We start from the raw sequence: 22,370 nt of genomic DNA, 5'->3' as shown, positions 1-22,370 counted from the left end.
AGCCACATGGGTGGCCGGTTTCCTACCTTGACTCGCCCCGGCGACGCCGACAGATTCTCGTTCTAGTTCACGATCCTGCACTTAACAAAACCCTCCCGGAACTTCTGCCTAGCCTACCTACCTCGGAAGTAGCCGACATATCTGGCACCCACATGGCGTTGAAATCGCGAACAGCTATCTTTGTCCATTTTCCTTTGCCCCATCCAAGGCCCGCGGTGCCTGATGGATGGCTAGAGGCCTGCTGGGAACATAGGGCTAATCGGCCGAGATGAAGCCTGGCTTGGCCAGCTGTTTTCAGAGTGGACCTTGGTGTTCCCAAGGGACCTTCAGAGACAGTCTAGACGCTTCGTTGCGGCTTCAAATTTCCGCAGCTTGAAGGATCACGATCCTGTAGTTCGTAAAGGCAGAGACATACGAGTCCTACACGGGTTGAAAAAATGCCTCGGATAATCTTCATGATAAAAGGGCCTCGAAAGGCGATGTGCCCAGTCAACATTTGCTTCAGAGCATTCCACCCACTTTCGTTTATTCACATTCTCTAGACATCGCCCGAAGTCGCAACCACCTGGTTCTCGACCATGCGCTTCTCACAGGTTGCTGCCTCTCTGGCGGGAGCTTTATCTCTCGCGGGGTCGGCGATTGCCCAACAGAGAGCCGCGTTCGCTCACTACATGGTAGGTCATAGTCATGTTCAGGATGCCAAGCCTCAAGAGTTTATGCGCCGTGGACTTTCAACTGACGTCCGACTCAGCTTGGAACTATCACTGCTGAACATGCAAGAAAGGACATCGAATCCGCCAAAGCCATCGGGTCAGTCTGTCTGCAATCATACTGACCGCTGATTTTACTGACTATCACCAGCTTCGACGGCTTTGCCCTCAACGTCGGCGACCCTACCGCCTCTTTCGTTGACAAGTCGCTCGGCATGCTTTTCGACGCCGCTGACTTGGTAGGCGGCTTTGGACTGTACATTTCCATGGACGTCTGGGCTTCGGGAGATGCATGCTGGAACGGCCGCGATTCCTGCGAGGGAGTATGTGATTTTATCTTTCTTGAACGACCTTACCGCGGTGTTCCTAACGAAATATCTAGCCAATGGATTATCAATGGATTTTCCAGAACTACAAGGGGCGCCCATCCTACTACCAGTGGAATGGTATGCCAGTCATCAGCAGTAAGTGGTGACACACCTTTGTGCGCTTTACGAATTACGTGCTGATCTTCGATGTGAAGCCTTCTCGGCCGCCGACTTCAACGGATCTTTCTGGAAATCTTGGAAAGACAGCCTGGCCAACGAGATGTTCTTCATTCCGGACTTTGAGAAAACGGAGGGCTACTATCAGTCTGACCCTGGATGGTGGTGAGTACTCGACTCATCCAACACGCACAAGAGACGTCAAGGCTGACCGACATTCCAGGGAGTACTGGGGCGATATGGTTGATGGCGTCTTCAGCTGGGAATCCGCATGGCCGGAGCGAGACGGCTACGGAAGCGCCTACGTCGGCGACATCTCCGTCGACAAGCTAGTCGCCGTAGGCGCCCACAACCACAGCAAGCTGTACATGGTCCCCCTCAGCCCGCTCCAGTACAAGAACAGCTACAAGACGAACGTCTACCGAGACGGCCGCAACGGAATGCCGATGCGGATGGACAGGATTCTTGGATCCCTCAACGAAGCCGACTTCGTGCAATTCCTCACGTGGAACGACGGCCCTGAGAGTCACTACATCGCAGAGCTGTGGCCCGAACAGAACAGCGACGCCCAACCTTGGCTGTACATGAATCAGAACATGTTCGACCACACCGCATGGCAGCCTCTCGTCGCGTCCTTCAACCATGCCTTCAAGAACCGCCAGCTCTCCACCGCGATGACTCCACAGAACGGAGCTGTTGCAGTCGGTGCCATGTGGCACAGACCCATCGTCGACGGCATCGTTTGCAACTCGGGCGTGGACTCTCTCTATACCGGGAAGCCCGACGGATACGATGACGCGATACGTCAGAACCAGGCTTACTGGAGCGTTGTCCTCAAGCCCGGCCTGGCGAATGGGTACAGTGTCGTCGTGCATGCTGGACAGGATGATCACACCACGGTGCTCCACGATGGCCTCAACTACGGTAACGGTGCTGGGAATATCCAACCCGGACAGCAGTGGATCGAACTCAAGGACCCATCTGGAAAGACCATCATGACGGCTCGGTCCAAACGATGCGTCTCTTCGGGCTGCCCTCAAGGCATCTACAACATGAACTACCTGGTCTCGCCGTTCGAGGACGGAACCAACGATGAAGCCTGCATCCCCATCGGAACCGAGGTCATGCCCATCACCGAAGACGAGTTGATGGACGTTCCCAAGTGCGAAGGCGACGAGAGCGACTGGAAATGCATCACCTGCGCCAAGGAAGAAGTCACCATCTTCCAAAACGCCTACACGAACTGGCAGAAGGCCAAGGCAGACACGGCTCTCGATGACTTCGCTGACTGGTGGAAGGATAAGCGGTTCGACTACTACAGCATCGTGTCCGATGGCAATTGGTCTCGAGCTGCGTCGGGGTTCTTCAGGTACAACGAAAGGTTCGATTGCGGTCTCGACAACACTGCAGGTGACAGCTGCGTAGAGGACATCTCCTGCCACAAATCCGACGGCTGGTCACTCGCAGCGTCTCTCATTCTGACATCAATGGCTCGCATCAACGCCGTGTTCAAGGAATGGCTCAATGCTGTGGACAAGGCTACCTACGATGCGGCCGGAATGAAGACAAATGTGAGTATCCTTCAATCAATATTGCGTGGTGCGTTGCTGACTTAAGACTGGCAGTTCATCAACACCTTCTCGTACGACCCTTCGAAGGATGTCGCTACCCAATTGAACAACTGGTTCTTGAACCAGATATTCGACGTCTCCGGCGGCTTCATCTTCCAGAAGTTCTCTTCGTTCGTTGGCGAAAGCGAGCTCGCCGAGAGTGCGTGGACGGAGGCCTACTCATTGGTGGTGGACAAGATCAACAAAGCCATGGAGGACGCCGAGGAGAACAAGATGATGACGGTGGACGACGTTGAGAAGATGCTCAGTACCCTGAAGGAGGTCCAAGAGAGCACGCTGAAAGCCATGCGGGCGGCCTACTTCAACGATGCCGACCCGTCCTTCTTCAACTCGCAGGTCAAGGGCGGTGTTTGGCTTGCGGGTAACCCCAACGTGACAGCCACTGAGATCGCCGACACCATGAAGAAGGTCATCTACGGCGGCCTCATTCAGCAGGCTTGGATCGCCAATCCCACCGTGGACGCTGTCATCATCATGGCTGATGAAACAGACGAGGACTACAACCCTTTCGCGTGGAAGGGTGGCCAGAACGGCCAGCCTGAGACTCTCAACCAAGAAGACGTCGAGCCAGCTCGCATCATCAAGGATGGAAAGACGTTCTTCCTCGTCGGCGTGACGAACTGTCAGAACTGGAAAACGGACGACGGCACTTCCAGCTATTACTGCGACGAGGACGCCTTCAAGGGGCTTCCTGGTCTGGGCACGCTCGGGTCCATTCTTTGGGGAGGCTTGGAAGTCGGTGACATGGTCAACAGCTCCTGGGCAGGATACCAGCTCAACGGCAACGCCAACGGTTACAACATCTCTGCCGACTCTGGGAACAAGATGAGGGACCACAATGGAAACAAGCAGGCGACGTTGTATCCTGATGGTGTGTCGACTCCGGGTGTCTTCTCGATCCCTATTTGCGACTACAAGACCGCCTACCGCAACTTCAACGCAATTGGCGGGGAGTATCGCCCGTCTGCCGACAAGTGCGAGCACTACCCCTGCTGCACATGTGAGGAGCTCGACTTAAGATGCAGCGACTGATCTGCTCTCTTGAATACTTCTTATCGTATTTTTGACTCAATTGTTGAACAACTCAATTGTTATTCTTGTACATACTTTTCTCGATACTTAATCTTGGCTCAACCCGTAGTAATCATTACGTTCAGCATTTGCAATCCTTTATCTCAAATCCCCAACTTTGGTGGGCCTTTGATGCCAGGCTCATCACATTTTAAGCTCGAAAGATTGTGATGGTATCAAAGAACATTAATCATTAGAATTATGAACGCTAAGTTCAAACTATTTACTGGAAAGTGGCTGTATAACGCTTGCCAACGGTGGTCCCGTTGCCCACCGACGCGTCCTGGTAGATCGACATGACGTCTGTGGAGTTATCGTACTTCACACCGCACTGCTCCGAGAAACCAGTGAACCTCTCAACTCTGTCCTGGATGTACTTCTCAAAACCGTTCCTCGAGCAAGAGGTTCCAGGGCCGTCCGCGCAATCAGACAGAGGCTGAGGTGAGCTGTTTACCAGCACGCGGTAGTACTCTCCGTCGTCGTAACCATAGCTTCCGCTGCAGTTCAATCGCTCAATGGCGATGTTGCCCAGGAAAGGCAGGACGTGGGAGCTGCGCCACGCGCGGCGATAGTTAATTCTGTCCAGGGGCATCGTGTCGTTGATGGTGGCCTCGGAGCCGCCGCCGGCCTCGGAGTTGTTGAACAGACCCATGGCAACAATGACCATCGGAGGCAACTCACGGTGGGTGAAGCTGACGTACAGGTCTTCGTCGGAGTCCTGGCCCATCAAGAGACCAGCCGTAGCGTTGAGCCACGGCATGCCGACGTAACCGGCGACGTTGTTGCCGTAGCCGGAGTTGTAGTGGTAGCGGATGTCCTCGGTGTACTCCCAGCCAAGCCAGTCGTCGGGCGTGAAGAGGTCGAGGTCGCAGAAGGGAGACTTGCCACGGATGACGGTCTCGTAACCGCACAACTGCTGCATGCCGAAGACGTCGTTGACGGTGAAGTTGAAGTCGGACGCCAAGTCGTTGAAGCGCTTCATGATGGGCGTGGCAAACTTCTTCTGGAACTGGGCGGACTGCTCACTGCCTGCAGAGGAAGAGTAGGCAGGGCAGGCCTTATACGGGGTCAAGCTGTCGGCGCCGGACTCCTTGGACTCGTAGATGCTGACGACGTTCATCGTGTTGTCGTCGGTCTCCAATCCGCGCACGAGCGACTGCGCTGACTTGTAGGTTCGCTCTGCCGACGAGGTCCATACGCGCTGGGGAAGCTTGAAGTTGGGGTATCTGAACTCGAGGTCGACGCCGAGCTGGGTGGCTTCAAGGCGGCCGACGCGAGTGAGGAGGGAGGTTTCGGCTTCGGAAACGGGGGCCTCCCAGTCCGCCAAGAAGCTCAGATGCGGCACCTTGCTCCATTCAATCGACTTGTTTCCTAGTTTCTCAAGGAACGGCTCGATATACTCCTCGAAGTCGAAGTCGTTGGCGTAGATGGCAGCGTGGCGCACGAGATAGGCGGCGCGCTCTGGCGTGCAACCCTGAGGTGCGTCGGGAGATGACAGGGGGTCGAGAGGCTCGAAGTAGGGAGCGATACCACCGAGATGCTCCAACGGGTTGAACTTGTAAGTTGAGTAGAGGGATGATGCCGAAGCGTATGCCGCCAAAGGCAGCAGTTGGAGAAGCCTGGCGCTCATGTTCTGTCGAGCCATGGTGTAAGTTGGGTCGCGCGAGGGCGGTGGGTATCTCGAAGTCGCACTCAACGGTAAAGACAGCAGGAGGCTTGAGTTTCAATAGCCAAGCCTCAAGTTCAGACGAACTCTCATTTGAGTTACTTATATTTTTCGAACCACCATTGCCATGTCATCCATCAGCTGCTTTCGGTAAACAAGTGAGATCATTGAGGAGCCGGGAAAAGTGGCCAAGCAAGACCCCGGTTCTCCACCAACGGAGTCCGACGTCACAAGCCGTTCTTAGCCCGCACACGCGGCACGGCCCAAATGGGACTTGCGTCGTCTTAGTCGCTTTGGTCATCTCCACACTCATTAAATCCTGCTTCTGCCATTGTCTGTGCTACGTCATGACGTTGAGAGAGGCCGATGAGTGATCGGCCGTGGCACAAACGCGTTGCGGCTCTGCCATTGGTAACCACATCTCAATGGGCGACAAGGGTTTAGAGCGGGAATGATGACTCTGAAATTTCCCCCGTGAGGTACCGAATCCTCTGGATTGGCCGAGAACTTCGGGGAGAGGCGATCACTACGTAAAGGTTGCTAGGCTCAACGCGACTGTGCGACCAAAACAGAGGGAAGATCGCGATGTCTCTCGATTGGGCCGCTCTGGGGGCAACAAGCAGGTTTGCGGCGAGGCATGTTCATGCGGAGTGAATGTTCCGCTGAGACATCATGAGCCAATTCGTATTCGTTGCTTACTCACGTCCTTTTCTTTTTTATTTCAGCTGAGTACGACGCTTGCGATGTGCGTTCCGGATTGGAAGCGAGGGAATTGGAGTAGCCTCGGCTGCGGAACCGACATTTGAAATTGGGAAAATTCAGGGGGATTAGGATGAGATGAAAAAAAGTAAACAACTGAGCGCAAGATAGGTCGGATTGGTCGCTGAAATAGAAGCGCCTCATCGGAAGTAGCTTAACATTTTTTTCTCCGATACATCATGCAGGCGCCTGCACGCCGCCAAGAAACAATGTTCCGGGCCGTGTTATCGGGCCACTCCCGGAGCAGTGGAGACTTGATCTCGGAGACCAGATTCCGGATAACGGAAGAGATTGTGTAGAAGGAGGCCGACTGTTGAAGTAATTTTGCCAGAATCGCATTTCTTTTCTCATTTAGACCAATTGGCACCGTCCTGCAAGTGAAAACGTCGCTGCTCAGTAAGTAAAACGACATGCCATTGTCCCCTAGCGATGAGCCCGCGATGCCGATCTTTCATGGACCCGCCGCTTCGATGCACCTCAGTTGTCGGCCTAAAAGACCCCGAAGCGAAGTTGACGGCGACGAACAACAATGTCAGAATTCCGAACACATCGCGTCCACAATCCCGGGGAAAATGTAGGACTACTGTTGCTCTATTATTCGAGCAGCATAATACTTACGTGATAATTATTAGAAGCCGAATCCAAAAAGTCGATGGCTCTCCTTGCGACGATGATTCTCGGAGCCCACATGACTTCCTCGAACATGTAGAAGCGATAGTCAACGGCGACATTACAGAATCATCCCCGCTCCTCCCTATAGATGGCCCGGGAGTAGACAACTCGCTGCCTTTCCATCTCACCACGAGGGATCTGAATCAGCTTCCGCTGGAGAAGGTCGAGAGACTTCTTACAGAGGGTTGCTTCATAATACCCTCCCGACCCGTTTTGGACCAATTCGTGGTGCATTACTTTCTACATGTCCATCCTCTTCTACCGATGCTCAGCGAGTCGGATTTTTGGGACGGCTACTTTGGCCTCGGCACCGGAGAGGAGAAGAAGATCAGCCTGCTTCTATTTCAAGGAATGCTTCTGGCATCCTGCAAGGTATCTGAGATCGAATTCGACGCTTTGGTGAATGCTGATGGCGATACATAGTTCGTTGCGCCGGAAACGATCAGCATGTTGGGGTATGATGGCATCCAGAACGCCAAAGACTCTTTCTACCGAAAGGCAAAGGTACGTTGAGCTCCATGCAACCTTCCACCAAACGAACGAGAAACACGCCTAATCACGGAAGCTTCTCTACGACCTTGGCGCTGAGACAAGCCCTGTCGCCAAAGCCCAAGCTGCCCTTCTCCTGACCTTCAACACGACGGGCCCCGAGTTCCACGAGAGCACCTGGCTAGCAAAGGCCATCGACAATGCCCGAGTAGCTAAGGCAGATGCTTTATCGAAAGCATATGAGGCGTCTCGTACGACCGTCGACGGCGACGAATCCTTGAGGCGTTTGTGGTGGTGTTGCTTTATCCGCGACAGATTCATAGCTCTCGCCTCGAAACAGAAACCTTCCATCGGTCCTGCAGAGTTCATAGCCCAGCAATACGTCGAGGCCGGGTCATCTTTATTGTGTGCTGAGATCAATCGCACGAGAGTGTATAGTCATGGAACGAGGGAAAGACTGGTCCGGGTCGTGGACGACACGGTCAGGCTCTGCGTGGCGATGACGGACACACTCACTCTGGCCTTCACTTCCTTGTCTCCACAAAGCTCGGAAGCTGCATGTGAAGAGCAGTATTTGAAAGCCGGACAGGCGCTTTCCAAATGGTTCGCGGAATCCAGGTCGACGCTGCCGGCTGTGTCATCCTCTGGTGCGTTCGCAAAGGAGGAGGACCCCGTCGTTCTGTACACCAACGTCATGTTGGTGAACTACTTGTGAGTCCCAAATCTCCTGTAACTCTTGCGGTCGTTTGTGTGCTTGCTCTCTCGTAAAGCACAGTTACTCATATTCCCAGCTGGACGAGGATCGTTCTTTGCCAGTGCCAGCTCGACTACATCACTACTTCACAGCAGAAAAACGAAGACAGAATCCAAATCGCTTGGAAAAGGGACATGGAGAAAGAGATGCGAAGCTCAGCGACCGCCATAGCTGCTTGCCTTGCCAGGCTGAACCGGCTTGAGTCACCACGGTCACGCCACTAACAAATGCAATACCCTGCGCATTACACTGCATCCGCTCTTGTTATTTTAGCTCGCCATACCTAATGAGTACACATTTATCATTCATTATTCTGAAAGTATGAAACTCTATGCTGATAAACTTCCTGGCGGCGTATGTGGTGGCGCTTGCTTGAATGGCCTCATCCTCAAGGTCACGCCACTTACACCCATTCATACAGTCATACTCGGACATCATCTAAAGAAGATAGAAACAGATCTGTTCATATTCATAAGTTCATGGTTGAAGCTTTCTTTCTCGGTCAAAATTTAGGCCTATACGCTAGATGACGGATTTATGTCCGTCTTCCCGCCTAGAAAGCTGAAGTTTTCGTTACCCATCACTCCAACTGTGAACAATTTGCTCTTGTCACTAGCTCTCCCACAGTCGACTCCATTCATTCAATGACTAACAACAGGATATTGCCAATCATACCTCTATTCGTGTGATATGGTATTGATAGCTGAAAAGTATTTGCTGTCTTCCTAAACGTCGTGTCTCAAGTCAGCCACAAACGTCTTCTAACGGTCACAGACAACTTACCCATCTCGGGAACGGCGTGAACGTATGACACTCTCCATTCAATTTCAGAGTGCCGTCAAACCGACAAAGCTCCACCACACCGTCCAAAGTCCCGCATATCACGGTGTGCGTCCGGGTAGACCACGTCATGCGATCCATCAGTTTTCTGATATCCTCGACGTCAAGACGCAGCCGTCTCAAGATGCACAGAAACTCCAGCAACGACGTCAGACACTCCTTGTCCAGGTCGTCCGCGCACCTGTAGCCGTGTTTGCTCAGCGTCGCACGCACCCCGACCTCCTGCATCTCTTTGATATGCTCCAGAAACTCCTTGATGTCGTCGAAATTCTCGATCCCGCCGTCACACGTGAGGCTGTACTCCGCGATCTCGTACAGGATCCACAGGCGCGGTTCGAAGGGCGGGTAGAACCAGATGAACCCGCAGTTGCGGATGATCCCCGGCATCGTCTCGAGTCCCCGCAGGAAGTAGGCCTGCTCCCTCTCGGTCCGGGGGTGCTGTGGTATGCACGTCCAATCGACCCAGATGTACGACCAACTCTGGGGCTCGAGCTCCTGCTGAAGAAGACGGAGGTATTTTCCGTCCGGGTCCGGGTCGTTGCTGGTGAGCCAGAAGTGGCTGACGAAGAAGCACTCCGATCTCAAGACGAAACCGTTGAGTGCGGGGAGGAGAACGTAATCGTCTAGGCGATCTCTGCTCCATTTCGTCAAGGTCGTCTGTGACAGGAACGTTTCTCGACGTTGGAAGAACCAGAAGAGCGGGAGCTCTCGCGGGCTGCAGAGGAAGTCGTCAAGGCTAGTGTTCGCTTGCAAAAAGTCCCTCGCAATCCTAAACATGTTCCGGTTCGGCGCGTCCCATTCGCGTATGCTGCGATCCACGAGTGATGCCCACGGATCATTGGGGGCAAGTGGTCGCTCTTCAGGAGATGTCATCTTGAGTGTAAATCACCTATGATATCAAGGTGTATGAGGCTTAGCAATAGAAGGAGTGGGGAGTTGCGAAAGTGTCAAGCAGGCTGCGTGAATACTTATGGATGCATTGTCTAAGAGCCTCATCTCAAGGGTGACATCGTCCCGTGTAACCATCACGCACAGCCTCACTTTGATTGATTGGCAGTCAACTGATTCTCCCCGTCAGCAAGTCACTATTCCCTAGACTTCCGGATGAGTTGGAGAATAAAATGTGTGACTATTAGCGGTAATGTCAGCTCAGATCGACATAGGTGCGTCACATAGCTCAGCGCAAGCCTTCATCTAAATTCAACCTACAGAACATGAATTCCGACCGACGCGAAAGTATCTAAAAGAAGATTTAACACCCGTTTTCAATGAAAAGAGGGGCATAAATCAAGCTTGAAGTCGAAGGATTCATGCCAAGTCCGCCAAGCCCCGCCGCAGCGGCACAGAACTCACCCCAGTCCTCATCTCACTCTCATCATCACACCCTCCACCGAGAAGTTCATCTTCAACCTGCAAACTCAGCACCATGGAACGCTTCTTCCACCGGCCCTCAGAAATCCTCCACGCCAGCATCCGCGACAACGACATCCCCCACCTCCAAGCCCTCTCATCATCCACCCCGTCCCTCCTCAACCAACACTCGTCCCACGGCACGCCCCTCGACGTCGCCATCCTCCTCAACAACACAGCCGCAACCCGCGTCCTCCTCGAAGCCGGCGCGGACCCCCTAGACGACAACGGGAGTAGCGATGAGTACATGACGGCGATGGAGCTGGCCGCCATCAAGGGCAACCGCGTCATCTCGCAGCTCATATGGCAGAGACTGAGCTCGATGTATCCTGATGGCATCGTCGACACCGAGTATACATCTCACGTGAAGCTGATTGAACGCTGTTTGATTCAAGCTGCTTCATACGGTCATGCGGATGTGGTTGGTGATTATCTGGACTGGGCAGCAACGCCGTCACCGCTGTATACATGGAGCGAGATGGCGAAGCGCGCGGCGCTGATACACGGCGCTCATAGATGGGAGGCTGACGTCGTGGATTTGCTCATGCAACGGACGTTCTATGACAAGATCACGACAGACGCGGCGCTGAGTTCGGGCGTGGGATTCAAGTTCATGTTGGTCTCGGAGGAAAGGTCGGGAATCATCTACAACGAAGACGACCTCGTCAAACATTACCGCGTATGTACTCGTCTCCTGGACGCAGGGGCAGATGCGAACGGGTCGAAGGACGGTATACCCAATCTTCACAGAACAGCAGGCGGCATCGTTCTGCAAGGCGCCATGAGAGCCCTCCTCGAACACGCGGCTGACCCCGACGTGAAAGGGGATAGGGGCTGCACGGTACTCCATCTCCTGACAAATCCCATCCCCATGAACGGCTCAACGCGAAGGACGGAAGTTCACACAATCGGCATCCAGCTGCTACTTCAACACGGTGCCTCGGTCACGATAGGAGACGACGAGGGCGAGACGCCGCTCCACTGGGCCGCGATGAACGCCGACAGGGAAGTCTTCCTCGAGTACCTCGCCCGCGCCGAGAACCCCGCTTCAGCGCTCCAGTCTACAAATAACCACGGCGAGACGCTTCTTCACTACGCCGCCGCCGGGGGGCGGTACGATACGATGGAGATGCTCATCACCAGGGGCCTGGACGTGAACGCCGTCAGCGAGAACGGTTGGACGCCCATAATCTGCTCTCTCGCGCCTGTGATCACTGGGCGATATCATCGCGGATCGCAGCCCAACGGACGCAGGAAACCGGAGATCGACGCCGTGAAATCTGCCAAGCTGCTCCTCTACAACGGGGCAGAGACGAACGTCGTCACGGCGGAGGGGTGGACTGTTCTCCATGTGATCGGGAGCTACCTCGACAGCGGAGTAGAGTCGCTACCGGACGGCCCGGAGAACGATAACTACTCGATCGCGAGTATTGCGTACGGCGTTTTGATACCGGGGCACTATGCTCTGCCGCCGATCAACAGTCCTGCCCGGGTCTTTGATGGGACCCGGCTACCGCGGATATCGAATGAAGTGAGAGACTTCTTGTATGGGAGCGAGCCGTGGGGATTTCGAGTGGCAAGAACGCTCTCACTCTGCGCGGAGACGGAGGCAGATGTTGTGAAGGAAGGTGTCACGCCGTTGCACTGGGCAGCTGAGCGAGGGGCCGTCGGTGTAGCCCGTGTCTCGATGGATCGGGGAGCTGATGTGGGAGCGAGAGATGGTTCTGGGTTGACACCTCTGGCGGCTGCGGATAAGTCGAAATTTCTGGAGCATAAACATGCTGTTCGCGATGCGATGAGACAAGTACTTCGGGTTAAAGGGTAGATCTTTTAGAAGACCGTCTGCTGTCCACGAAGAAGTATTACTTGAACACTTCGAGGAAAGAAGCAGTGCCAGCAACGAAGATGGCACTGACGGCAACAGCAGTAGCGACGACGAGAGTATCATGACAGCAGCTTACAATCAAGGCGTCAAGAATAGTCGTTATTCACACATTGACACCTCAACGGATTGTAGAATTCTGAGGATCACCCTCGTTCAGACCGAGAGATCGCCATCTCCATATCTTCCGTACGAAGCTAAGGGAAGGAAGAACAACCTGAGACCATGCTAAATGGTAAATCTGGTTGGGCCGGGTGTCGACTAGCGACTCTGGTCTTCACGTTAGCAACCTAGTCACTGACAAAGTCGTTTGACGAAAAGCTGGCTGGTCTCGGCTGACGAGGACTGTCTACGTGCGAGGAAATGTTTACATAGCCTCAACAACACGCCGGAACCCTGGCAACAACAGCAGTGACACGACAGTGTGGCAACGGGGCCATCTACTAGGCTTATGCCTGTGGGTTAGCGCCGGGAGTGCAGATTACCAACGATGGCATATGCAGCCCTAACCTCAATGACCCATTTAGAATGCGGTGTCAATGGAGAGTCGGAAGGATTGCGTCAAGAGGTCATGTGTCGGCTGACGGGTCCGCCATGTTGTCGCTAGACGACTAATTTGTTGGTTCCCAGACACAACGCCTCCACGTGCTGATGCAACTCGGTACTGTTCAAGAACCCGGAACGGCTCCTCCCACGAGCAAATCGCGGTGTGGCATGACCATATCTTGATTCGGCTGGGGCCGCATCCACGTCTTGGAGTACGTTGCTGGCAGTGAACCAAGGGTCAACAAATAACCCAAGACAGGGGCGCAGTACCCGAGGCAAAGCAAAGGCCTCAATCAGTCAGAGAATGCAAGGTAAACAAGGAAACGAAGAGCAGAGTCGCGGGCCCCGTGGCATCTTGGGCTCGATAGGTCGTCGGGAGGCGGGACCGGACGCACGATGAACAAGGGACGGTGCAGCGAATGGGGTTGGGTATCGGATGAACAGTAGCGAGTGACTGGCGAATCTGACGTGCATGAGACGAGCGATCTGTCGGTGGTTAGGTTAGGAGCGGGATGGAGAAGTAGGTATCTCAGTACCTGGGCCGGAGTCTCCAAGTGGGCGGCAGATGGTTGTGGTACGAAATCATGGTGATACCACGCTGGCGGTGCGAGTGGCTGGATCTAGGTATCCAGCAGTATGGTAAAGGCCAGTTTAGAGGCCGAATATGCCACACCCGGAGCCGGGATATGTCCAGACGTAGAACGGACAGGGAGCTTTGATTTGGCGGGATTCGAACCAAGTGCAGCACCGCTGAGTTGACAAAAGGCTTCTCGTCGAGCGCACGGCGTCGTCTCCAATCATCGTGACACAGACAAATTCTGCTTCCTTTTCGTTGCCTGGAGCTGACGGGCTAGCAGTCATGTGGCGAAGAGAAGTTGCTTGTTGAAGGCGACAAGGTCGTGAGAATGTCGATGTCTGACGGGGGCTGAAGAAGTTGACCGAAACGTGGCCAGATGAATTGACCTCTCTCAGTGCAGTTTTGCAATTCGAAACTTTGAGTGGCAGGGTGAAGTTGCCGGCCAGTCGGTCTGGCGGCGGGCCTCAAACAGTGGTTGGAGAGGCCCTTGATGCGGCTGCGAGAGGTCGCAGGAGGTGCAAGCTGGTGGCCGGAGGCAAGCGGCTCGGCAGTGGACGATTGGAGACAGCGGTCAGGGATGGTGTCGAGGTTGTCGAGTGTGGTGGTGAAGCGGGTGGGTGTGGGTTGATGCTGGTTGGGCTGGCGGGGGATTGATTGGGCCCTGTGATGCGTTGGCATGGCGTGCCAGCCTCGTGGACGACGCAGATTGGATAGCGGGAGACCAGGGCAGTCTTCTGTGCGGTGGTCATGGAGGGCTCCAAAGTCCAAAGGGGGCCCTCTCGAGAGCTTTTGGGGGGCGCAGGGTGGCCGAACATGTAAAACAAGAGGTCCAAAGGCTATGCATGCCAGCTCATCCAGCGGCCAGAAGCAGAGGTAATTTTTGTCTGATGCATCGGCTGCCCCGTTGTCTTTGCCTGTCGGTGCCTGTGCATGCCCTGTTTCCATGCTGGTGTTTGCTGTCGCTGCATGTAGCATACCGCAATTTTGGCCGTCGGTGAAGACATGATTCGTCCGACTTGTTGAGAAACACGAGACCAAGTGGACAGACAGCATGGCACCGAGGTCTGGAGAGACCGGCGGATGCACGAATGAGTACCGCAATAGGCCGGAGGCTGTACGGATACAATGCATGGATTTGTCGCCGTCGTCGTCCTCCGGCTCCTCAAAGTCATGCATTCTGGGCCTGAAATATGCGCGTTCGCTGTTGTGTTGACGCAGACCGCCTCTGGACCGGAGGGTATGCCTCGGTGGTTGCAGATATGCTTCCGATTCTGGATGTGCACAGCTCCTTGCTGCATGTTCGCTGGAACCGGCGAATAATTGATGAGTACGTATACGGATTCATCGCCAGACAGCTGTGTCCGACCTGGCACAGCAGGCGGACAGGAGGACGAAGGACCGAGGCGGCGCAAGGCGACGGTTCGCGGTTCGCGGCTCCTGTCGTGAAGCGTGCGACAAGGCGATGGTGGACGGTGAAGATGAAGATGACGGATGCTATGGTGATGGTGAAGTAAGGCACTTCACATCGATTCTGTTGTACTCTGCAGCAGACCCCGGACCCCCATTTCAGGCGGCTCCCTGTCGGTTTAGGGTTGGCTGTGTTGTCTTTTTGAGTCTGTGACAGGGACAGCTCCAGTAGGGTAGATGATGATGGCAAAGTAAACAGAAGGCAATGTCATGCGGTTGTTCTGGTTGGCCGTTGCTGTATTGGATATCCTTGGCTGGTATTGCTGGATAGAAAAGGCCGTTGGAAAGGGTGCTGGTTCGCGTGGCAATTGAAATGGAAACAGCCTAGAACAAACAAAAGCAAAGGAAGGATTCCCTGATGACTGTGTTTTGGTGGTGGTGACAGTCGGCCAGGACTGGGATTTGTTGATGGGAATTTCTTTCCTGTGGTGATTTTTTTTTTTAGTGCGGGTGTGCGTTGGCGTTGGCGCTGACCAACGTTTTCGTCCAATGTTTTTGTTTCCACCCGCAGCAGTCAAGCAGGGCAGGTGTGCAGCCAGATATTCCTTCCTCCGTGGCATCTCGTTCCTTCTAGCTTTGTTTTCAACAGTTTCCTACCTGAGGTATTGGAATTCACCTGAGGTAAGCATGCTTCTATGCTTCCTTCCTCACAGAACGCTAAGGTAGAGAAGTATCTCTTTCCTCAAACTACCACCATGCTAGATATCCGTACCTGCCTTCTCAGTCGAGGCAGTTGCGTATCCGTAGTCCCCCCTCCCTGGTTGAGAATAATGACCCTTTCCGATGTGTTGTTCTTCTGGTCTCCGTCCTCTCCGGTCGGTCCCGGTCCGGGCAGCGGCCCCATCGACTTAACCCATGAATTCCGTTCCATGTCCGCTGTTCAGCAGGTTGGACGTGGAGATGTCGTGAGCTGGAAGTCGTGGGGAGTACCTGCCGCCGGCATTCAGTCGCCTCTCACCTCAGCGTACCTGGTACGGTACGGTATGCTCTTGCCCACCTCAGCATCAAGCAGGGTACTTCCTGCCACTTGCTCCAATGTTCTTGCCTGTTGGGAAGTTGCGGCCTTCCAGCTGTCGTTCGTTCCTGCTCCACGTCTTTCCTGCACGTCGCCAGGTCGCTTCCTTGCGAACCGCCAGGGCAGGTGCCTGACCAGCGGAACGTACCTGCCCAAGATACCTGTCAGTATCGTGCCTTCCTCCTTCCTGCTCCAGGTACAAATGTACGGATACATCCAGCTGCTGGGAAGGTACGTATCTCCCCACACCATTTATGGTACCTACCGCCTACCGTTCCTTGCCTTCCTGGTCGCGCTGCCGCTGCCGCTGCCGCTGCGCTGTGCCTTCCACATTCTCGCCTTGCGACCCTGGTCTTTCTTGTCCCGTCCCTTCCTTCCGGATACCTTAAACTCCAACCGCGACCAGACCTCGACTCCTGCTTCGGCCTGGTGTTTTTTGTTTTCTTTCTTTCTTTCCAGGAAAACCCGTCAACACCAGACGTTTGACATCTTCAACCACCGACCGACCGACGAACGCGCCCGCGTGGATCTGGCATTGCGCCGGCCTCCTATTCCCTCCCCCTCTTTCCGCCTCTCTCTCTCACTCTGCCGCCCAGTCCACGTCTGCCCCGCCTACCCGCGAAGTACCCAAGCACCTGCACCGCACCGTCTACGCATCAGATCCACCAAGACGAGCTTCATCGTCGCCGCCCAACTGCGCAACTTGCACTTCAGACGGTCGCAACAGCACAGCTACAAGCCTGCGCATGCCTCGAGCAGCCGCTGAAGCTGCCCGCCCGTCTCCTAGCACATCTTCTAATGATCGCATTATGATTTCCATGCAGCGTTCTCTTTCTTCGCCCGTCCGAATAGTGTCTGCTCGTACGTCGCACACCCGTCTTCCCCGGCGCCCAACATCGGCTCCTTGCTCGTGTGCTTCCCCATGCTGACCATGATTGCCTGCTCGACATAGCTGCCTCACAAGATGGCGCGAACCCTCCTCAATCCCCGACGCCCACGCCCCCGGCCGAGAACTACAATACCTTCAGATCCCGCCGCCAGCGCTCTCCGAGTCCTACCCCGACCACAGAGGCTGTAACATTGCCCGTTCGCCGAAGCGAAGACCTACCGCGAAGAGCATCTCACCAGAAGCCCGTGATTGCTCAGCCCGTGACGCCAACTGCTACCTCGCCCGTCAAGGCCACCATGGACTCCCCCGAGAAGGCGCCCGCCCCGGCTGCCGACAAGACGGCTTCCCCTGCACTACCCCAGGCTCTGCTCCCGGACCCCTCCATGTACACGAACCCTCACATGGCGGCCGAACCCGATACCACGACGCTGGACGAGCTTGCCCATTTGGTCAGACTCTCCAAATACCAAGAGCGCAAGCGCGCGAACACAAGGATTCGCCTGCAGAGAAACCTCATCTCTACCGCCCTCTCTGCCCGCCTGAATCGCTGTGGTGAGATTGCCCGCAAGAACTTGGTCGATTGTTTCCGTTCCGATGACAAAAAGACCTTCTCTGCTCTCTTCAACGCTATTCACGATGTGCGCAAGAGCTGCGACGAGTTGCGCCGCTACGCGCTTGTGGAGCCGGAATTGGACTCATTACAGTCGCCAGCTTTGGCATCGTCAGAAAGCCTGGAAACACCACCTAAATCGACATCTGGCGCCAGTTCTCTTGGCTCTATTGCCCCCTTTCTTTCAGAATTGCCAGCATCCGTTCGGGAGATTTTCCTTAACTTCCTTACCCAGATTCGCACAAACCCGCACTATTTGGCCACGAGGTTGTGTTCTCTAACCCCAGCAGAACTAAACGCTTTCACCAGTTTCCACCAGGGACTGGAACCCGTTGAGTCCGTGTTGCCTTATCACGGCCGCTCTAACGCGCGGAGTCATGTTGGTTCGAGTAGTCGGACACCCGCCCATCTGCCCACTGCCATTGAGCGCCTGCTCTCTTTCCAGCGACACGACCCGTTGTCAGCCTTGGTCCACACCTGCTTTGCCAATTCCGCTGGGCCCGACAGCGCAGAGGATAGGAGACGAACCGAGATCTGGGGAACAGCTTTGGCCAGGCTCATTACAGAGTCCAAATCTGCCAGCGAGCCTATGCTGATATCCGTCCTCAATGTTTGGACGTCCATGCGTGACTGGTCTGGGAAGTCCAATATGGAGTGGTATTTGATGAAGATCCTCGAGGATGGTGCCTTTCTCCTGGATAAAGCCGAGGATCAGCACGGAACCCGCTTCAACCTTGCGGATTGGACAGCCAAGGACAGTATTGCCGCAGAGGAGTTTTACGACCGCGCCGTCAATGAGCTCTTCGAGATCATCGACGACGAGGATGCGACAGGCATTCCCGAGGGCCTGATCGAGTTAGGTAACGCCATCTTGAAGAAGTTGGACAGCAAGCTCGTCGAGGGCACCCGCAACTGGTTTGTGTACAAGTGGCTTTTCTCAGTTTTTCTCCTTGGCGTTGTCATTCACCCAGAAAGCCACGGTCTCATGGGCGACTACCACATCACCGAGTACGGCCGCCAGAAGATTCTCAAGCAGGTTGCCATGAGAGCCCAGCAGGTTGTCGTGGAGATCACCTGGAACAAGAAGGGTACAGTTTCTACTCCGCCCAAGATCCAAGGACATGTTGAGAGCATTTTGAACCGGTTCAAGGGATCCCGATCCCAGAGACCTCCACCTAGGCTGCTGCCCGCTCGCTCCATCACCTCTTTGAGAGAGACGGTCGAGGTCCACCCGTACCTGGTTGTCAGCCCGGCTGACTTGGTCACTTTGGTCAACGCTCTATTCCCCGAGCGTCGACCCATGTCTCAATCCAGCGGACTGAGATCCGGCGCTCCTTCGATTTCTGGCTTTTCAGCAATATCCCAGCCCATCTCCATGGGAGGCAATCGGCACAACTTCGAGACGGCATCAGTACTGAGCACGAGCGCGTCCTCGGTGCTGAGTGACGCCACCACATCAAGGGAGACAAACTTGGACGACCAACGGACCGGCTCACCACAGCGATACTCGCCTCCTATGTTGGAACCATTATCACAGAGACGACTCAGCAACTACGAAGACGACGGCTACCGTCTTCGATTCGCTCTGCGAGAGATGAGCACCCAGGTTGGAGCGGATGTGATTCAAGGTTCTTGTCATCCCTGTGCGGAACGCTGGGCTGTCCTGTTCATCTCCGCGGATGGCAATAGCTTGTCGAGCCAGATGACTTACGACCCTGAAGAAGACATTGAGGAGGAAGAGAACTCGTCGACCAGCGACACTGACGATGAGGAGATTGATGACAAGCCCGAATTGGACAAGGACTATCATCAGCTTCGCGATTCCATCCTGAAGCTTGTTGAGGACTACGAGATCCCACAAAGCATCGAACCGGAAGGCAGCCGGGCTCAATTCAGCAATCGGGCGACTGGCATCAAGAAGTACCGATCGAAGAACAAGATTATCACTGCCGAAAAGTCCACGCCCAGTAGAAACCCCTACCGCAGACGCGAAGCCGAGGCGCAGGCAGCCCAGGAAGAATCTCAGAGCAAGGATGCCGCGTCGACCTCGGACAAAGAGAAGGCCCCCGAACAAGACACGGAGCCTCCGTCCGTCCTCATTGCCATGCTGACTGCAGCATCTGCTCAGTCAAAAGCACAAGCTGATTTTGTCTCGGCGCATCTCTACTGGAAGACTTTGCAACAACTCAATGCCCTCAGCTCCGAATCTCTCAGGCGGAATGGCTTCGCAATCCTCCTGAACATCTTCTCTCGTGGCCCGAGAGACTCTATCCGCCGTTGCGCGGCTGCGATCGAGGAGTACGACGCCTGGCTCGTTTGGCTGAAGCAAAGCCAAGAAAGGCACGAAGGGCTCATCGAGACCATGACAAAGCGCCTGCGGGCTCTTCGCGACAAGATGTGGTATGTTACCGACGTCCGCAATTCCGCGCCATACGAGCAAAGTCGCAACATCTGCGCTGCCCTCAAGACCATGGGGATGCCTCGGCGGTACAATTCTTACCAGCGCAACCGCGCGCATCTGGCCAGAGCGCCGGCTTCCAGCTATCTCTACCGTACAGAAACCCAGATCATGGATCTGTTGGCAGCCTCGGAAGAGCAAGGTGGTCCCAACAAACTCAGCGACGACCAGGCCGACAAGACATCCCGCTGGCTGCAACAGGCGGGCGTTGAGAACTTCTGTTGCGGAGAGGAGCGAATTCACAGATTCTGTTGCGAGGTGGACACCTGCATCTCCAAGTTGATCGGCGAGTCAATTTTGGATGGTCCCGTCCTTTGGTCAAGCGAGTTGTACCAGCGGGACAGACGGAATCTGGAGAACAGTAGAGGTCCACGAGAAAGGGAGCACCACTGGGATGATACCGCCAGTGTCATGAGCGACCCGGAGCGGCGATTTATGTCTACCGGTCGGCCTAACTCTGTTCGCGATCTTCGAGCTATGTCTGCCCACAACTCCAGCCAGCAGTCATTCGACTCCGGCAGCTATCGGTTTTCGAGGGCAAGCACCGTTCTGTCCGACATTGTCGACGGCCAAGACTACTTCGGCGTCTCATCGCCAGTTCACACCATCGACTCAAGTTCTACGTTTTGGTCGCCTTTCCAATCGGCGATCTCCCCGAGCTCGGCAACGTCCCGCGCCCAGTCCCCTACAACCAGCATGACCAACCTGTCCGCATCGTTCCAGAATCCTCCACATTCCCTCGCTGCCCATCTTGGACACTCCGCTGGCCGACCAGGTACATCGGCATCATCCAACGAAACAGTCTATCAGCAGCGTCAGTCTGAAGAGAAGGCCCGCTTCCTCAACGAGTTGCGCCAGACTTTGGTTAGTCTGCTGCTCTCTGACCTTGGCACGCTTGTCTTTGCTCGAGGATCCGAGACAGACGATTGGTTCTCAAATTTGGGCCAAGAGTGTATTGACAGGCGCGATGCTCTCGACCGACGAGCGCGACGAATGGGCAAATCGGGCAAGATGTCTCTCAAGCCCCGCGTTATCGAAAAGAAGAAGAGTTTCGGCAACTTACGCGGCGCTGGTGAGACCGACAAGAACTCCGAGACAACGGAGACTGGCAGCACTCCAGGGAACGACGGCTCCGCAGCCACGAGCGAGACTGTATCCACTCGTTCCAAGCAACCGGCTAAGGAATCGAAGGCGGAATTCCCTTTCAAGAAGGCTTTCCAACGGCTGCTGCGTATGTTCAGTGTTCATCCCAACCCGCATGCCAAGTTGAACGCTCTCCATGAGCTCGAGCAGCTCATCGTGGCCTCGTTGGCCAGTGGCTCGAAGCGGTCCAGGCTTGGGTGGAACAGATCCGACTTCATGTCTCCTGCGGCGGACGAATCAACAGCAAATGCTCGCTCGAACCCTCTGGAAGAGGTGATTGACAATGTCAGAGAGAGACGGTCACACGCGCTTCAGCAATCACCTCTTACTTCGCTGCCATCGGCCGGTGGCCCTACTCGGCCGGGCACGTCGGACGCTCGAACGATTGCCTCAAGCAACCCAACGACCAAGGACGCAATTACCAACGTGCTACGCACTCTTTTCCGAGACCCTTCGATACGACCGAAGACCCTCTTCCGCGATCTGCAGTTCATCGCCGCCTTTGTGAACCCTACCATTCTGGACAACACCGACAAGGGCACAGCATTTTGGGACACTGGTCTCGCTGCGCTGAGTCTGAAGCAAGAGGTATGCCGTACCATGATCGAGGTGGCCGACGAGGTTCAAGGGGTTTACACCAATACCCGGAAAACAACGAACGATACACAAATTCAAGATACCGAGCGGCTGGATACCGACTCGCCGCCTCCTGTGACGACTGCATACAGTCTGGCACAGGCAGGCAGGATGTGGACCATCACAGCCAAGGAGGGTCTACCTACCGCTCAACGAGAGCTCGCCATCTTCTACTTGTCCAACCCCGAGCTCGTTGAGCGCACTACCTTGCCTCTGTCCAAGCCCCGTGAGGTATTCAAGCAGACAGTGATGGACAAGTATGCTGGTACCTCCGGGCGCACTGGCCCTGGCGCCAGTAGGTTGTATGCTGGCGATCGGGCCCGTTCATCGGCTGGGTCATCTAGCCTGGGTGCTGCTGGCTCCCAACATCCTGGTCAGGATTCCACCTCGAAGGATGGAGATGTGCGAAGCGACCCCGCACTCATGTGCGTCGCCGTCCACTTCTTCCAGGCGGCTGAACAAGGCGGCGACGAGCTCGCAACGTCCTTCCTCCGCCAGAACGAGTTCAACGCCATGGGCTAAGTGCGGTATCGAGGTAGGACCCATTTTACGTTTACGACTTTTTGCATTTCAGTTTTTTGCATGGATGCATCTCGTTTGGTACGCTGCGCCAGGGGCGAGCTACCACTGAATGACTTTAGGAACATCATGATGGCGGCA

At 55.0% G+C, this 22,370-nt stretch overlaps 5 protein-coding genes across 5 annotated transcripts; 3 read left to right on the top strand and 2 right to left on the bottom strand.

The window, feature by feature from the left end:
* Positions 1 to 578: 578 nt before the first annotated feature.
* CkaCkLH20_05433 (uncharacterized protein) lies at positions 579 to 3,858 on the top strand (the record flags this gene model as incomplete). Its single annotated transcript, XM_038888152.1, has 7 exons — positions 579 to 674; positions 752 to 810; positions 862 to 1,033; positions 1,093 to 1,174; positions 1,234 to 1,360; positions 1,419 to 2,766; positions 2,821 to 3,858. 7 exons carry the CDS (start codon positions 579 to 581, stop codon positions 3,856 to 3,858), a joined length of 2,922 nt encoding a protein of 973 aa, XP_038746628.1.
* A 262-nt stretch (positions 3,859 to 4,120) lies between these two features.
* CkaCkLH20_05432 (histidine acid) lies at positions 4,121 to 5,527 on the bottom strand (the record flags this gene model as incomplete). Its single annotated transcript, XM_038888151.1, has 1 exon — positions 4,121 to 5,527. One exon carries the CDS (start codon positions 5,525 to 5,527, stop codon positions 4,121 to 4,123), a length of 1,407 nt encoding a protein of 468 aa, XP_038746627.1.
* A 1,731-nt stretch (positions 5,528 to 7,258) lies between these two features.
* On the top strand, positions 7,259 to 8,461 carry CkaCkLH20_05431 (uncharacterized protein; the record flags this gene model as incomplete). The annotated part of the gene is made up of 4 exons (XM_038888150.1): positions 7,259 to 7,366; positions 7,418 to 7,498; positions 7,560 to 8,194; positions 8,275 to 8,461. 4 exons carry the CDS (start codon positions 7,259 to 7,261, stop codon positions 8,459 to 8,461), a joined length of 1,011 nt encoding a protein of 336 aa, XP_038746626.1.
* Positions 8,462 to 8,914: 453 nt separating this feature from the next.
* CkaCkLH20_05430 (uncharacterized protein) lies at positions 8,915 to 9,950 on the bottom strand (the record flags this gene model as incomplete). Its single annotated transcript, XM_038888149.1, has 2 exons — positions 8,915 to 8,962; positions 9,021 to 9,950. 2 exons carry the CDS (start codon positions 9,948 to 9,950, stop codon positions 8,915 to 8,917), a joined length of 978 nt encoding a protein of 325 aa, XP_038746625.1.
* Positions 9,951 to 10,503: 553 nt separating this feature from the next.
* CkaCkLH20_05429 (uncharacterized protein) lies at positions 10,504 to 22,232 on the top strand (the record flags this gene model as incomplete). Its single annotated transcript, XM_038888148.1, has 2 exons — positions 10,504 to 12,157; positions 16,927 to 22,232. The coding sequence occupies 2 exons, from the start codon at positions 10,504 to 10,506 to the stop codon at positions 22,230 to 22,232; spliced, it is 6,960 nt and encodes a 2,319-aa protein (XP_038746624.1).
* Positions 22,233 to 22,370: the final 138 nt, after the last annotated feature.

Source organism: Colletotrichum karsti (genome assembly GCF_011947395.1).
Source record: "Colletotrichum karsti strain CkLH20 chromosome Unknown Scaffold15, whole genome shotgun sequence".
NCBI classification, from domain to species: Eukaryota; Fungi; Ascomycota; class Sordariomycetes; order Glomerellales; family Glomerellaceae; genus Colletotrichum; species Colletotrichum karsti.
Note: the sequence above shows the minus strand (reverse complement) of the source record. Positions and strands in the feature narration are given on the sequence as shown.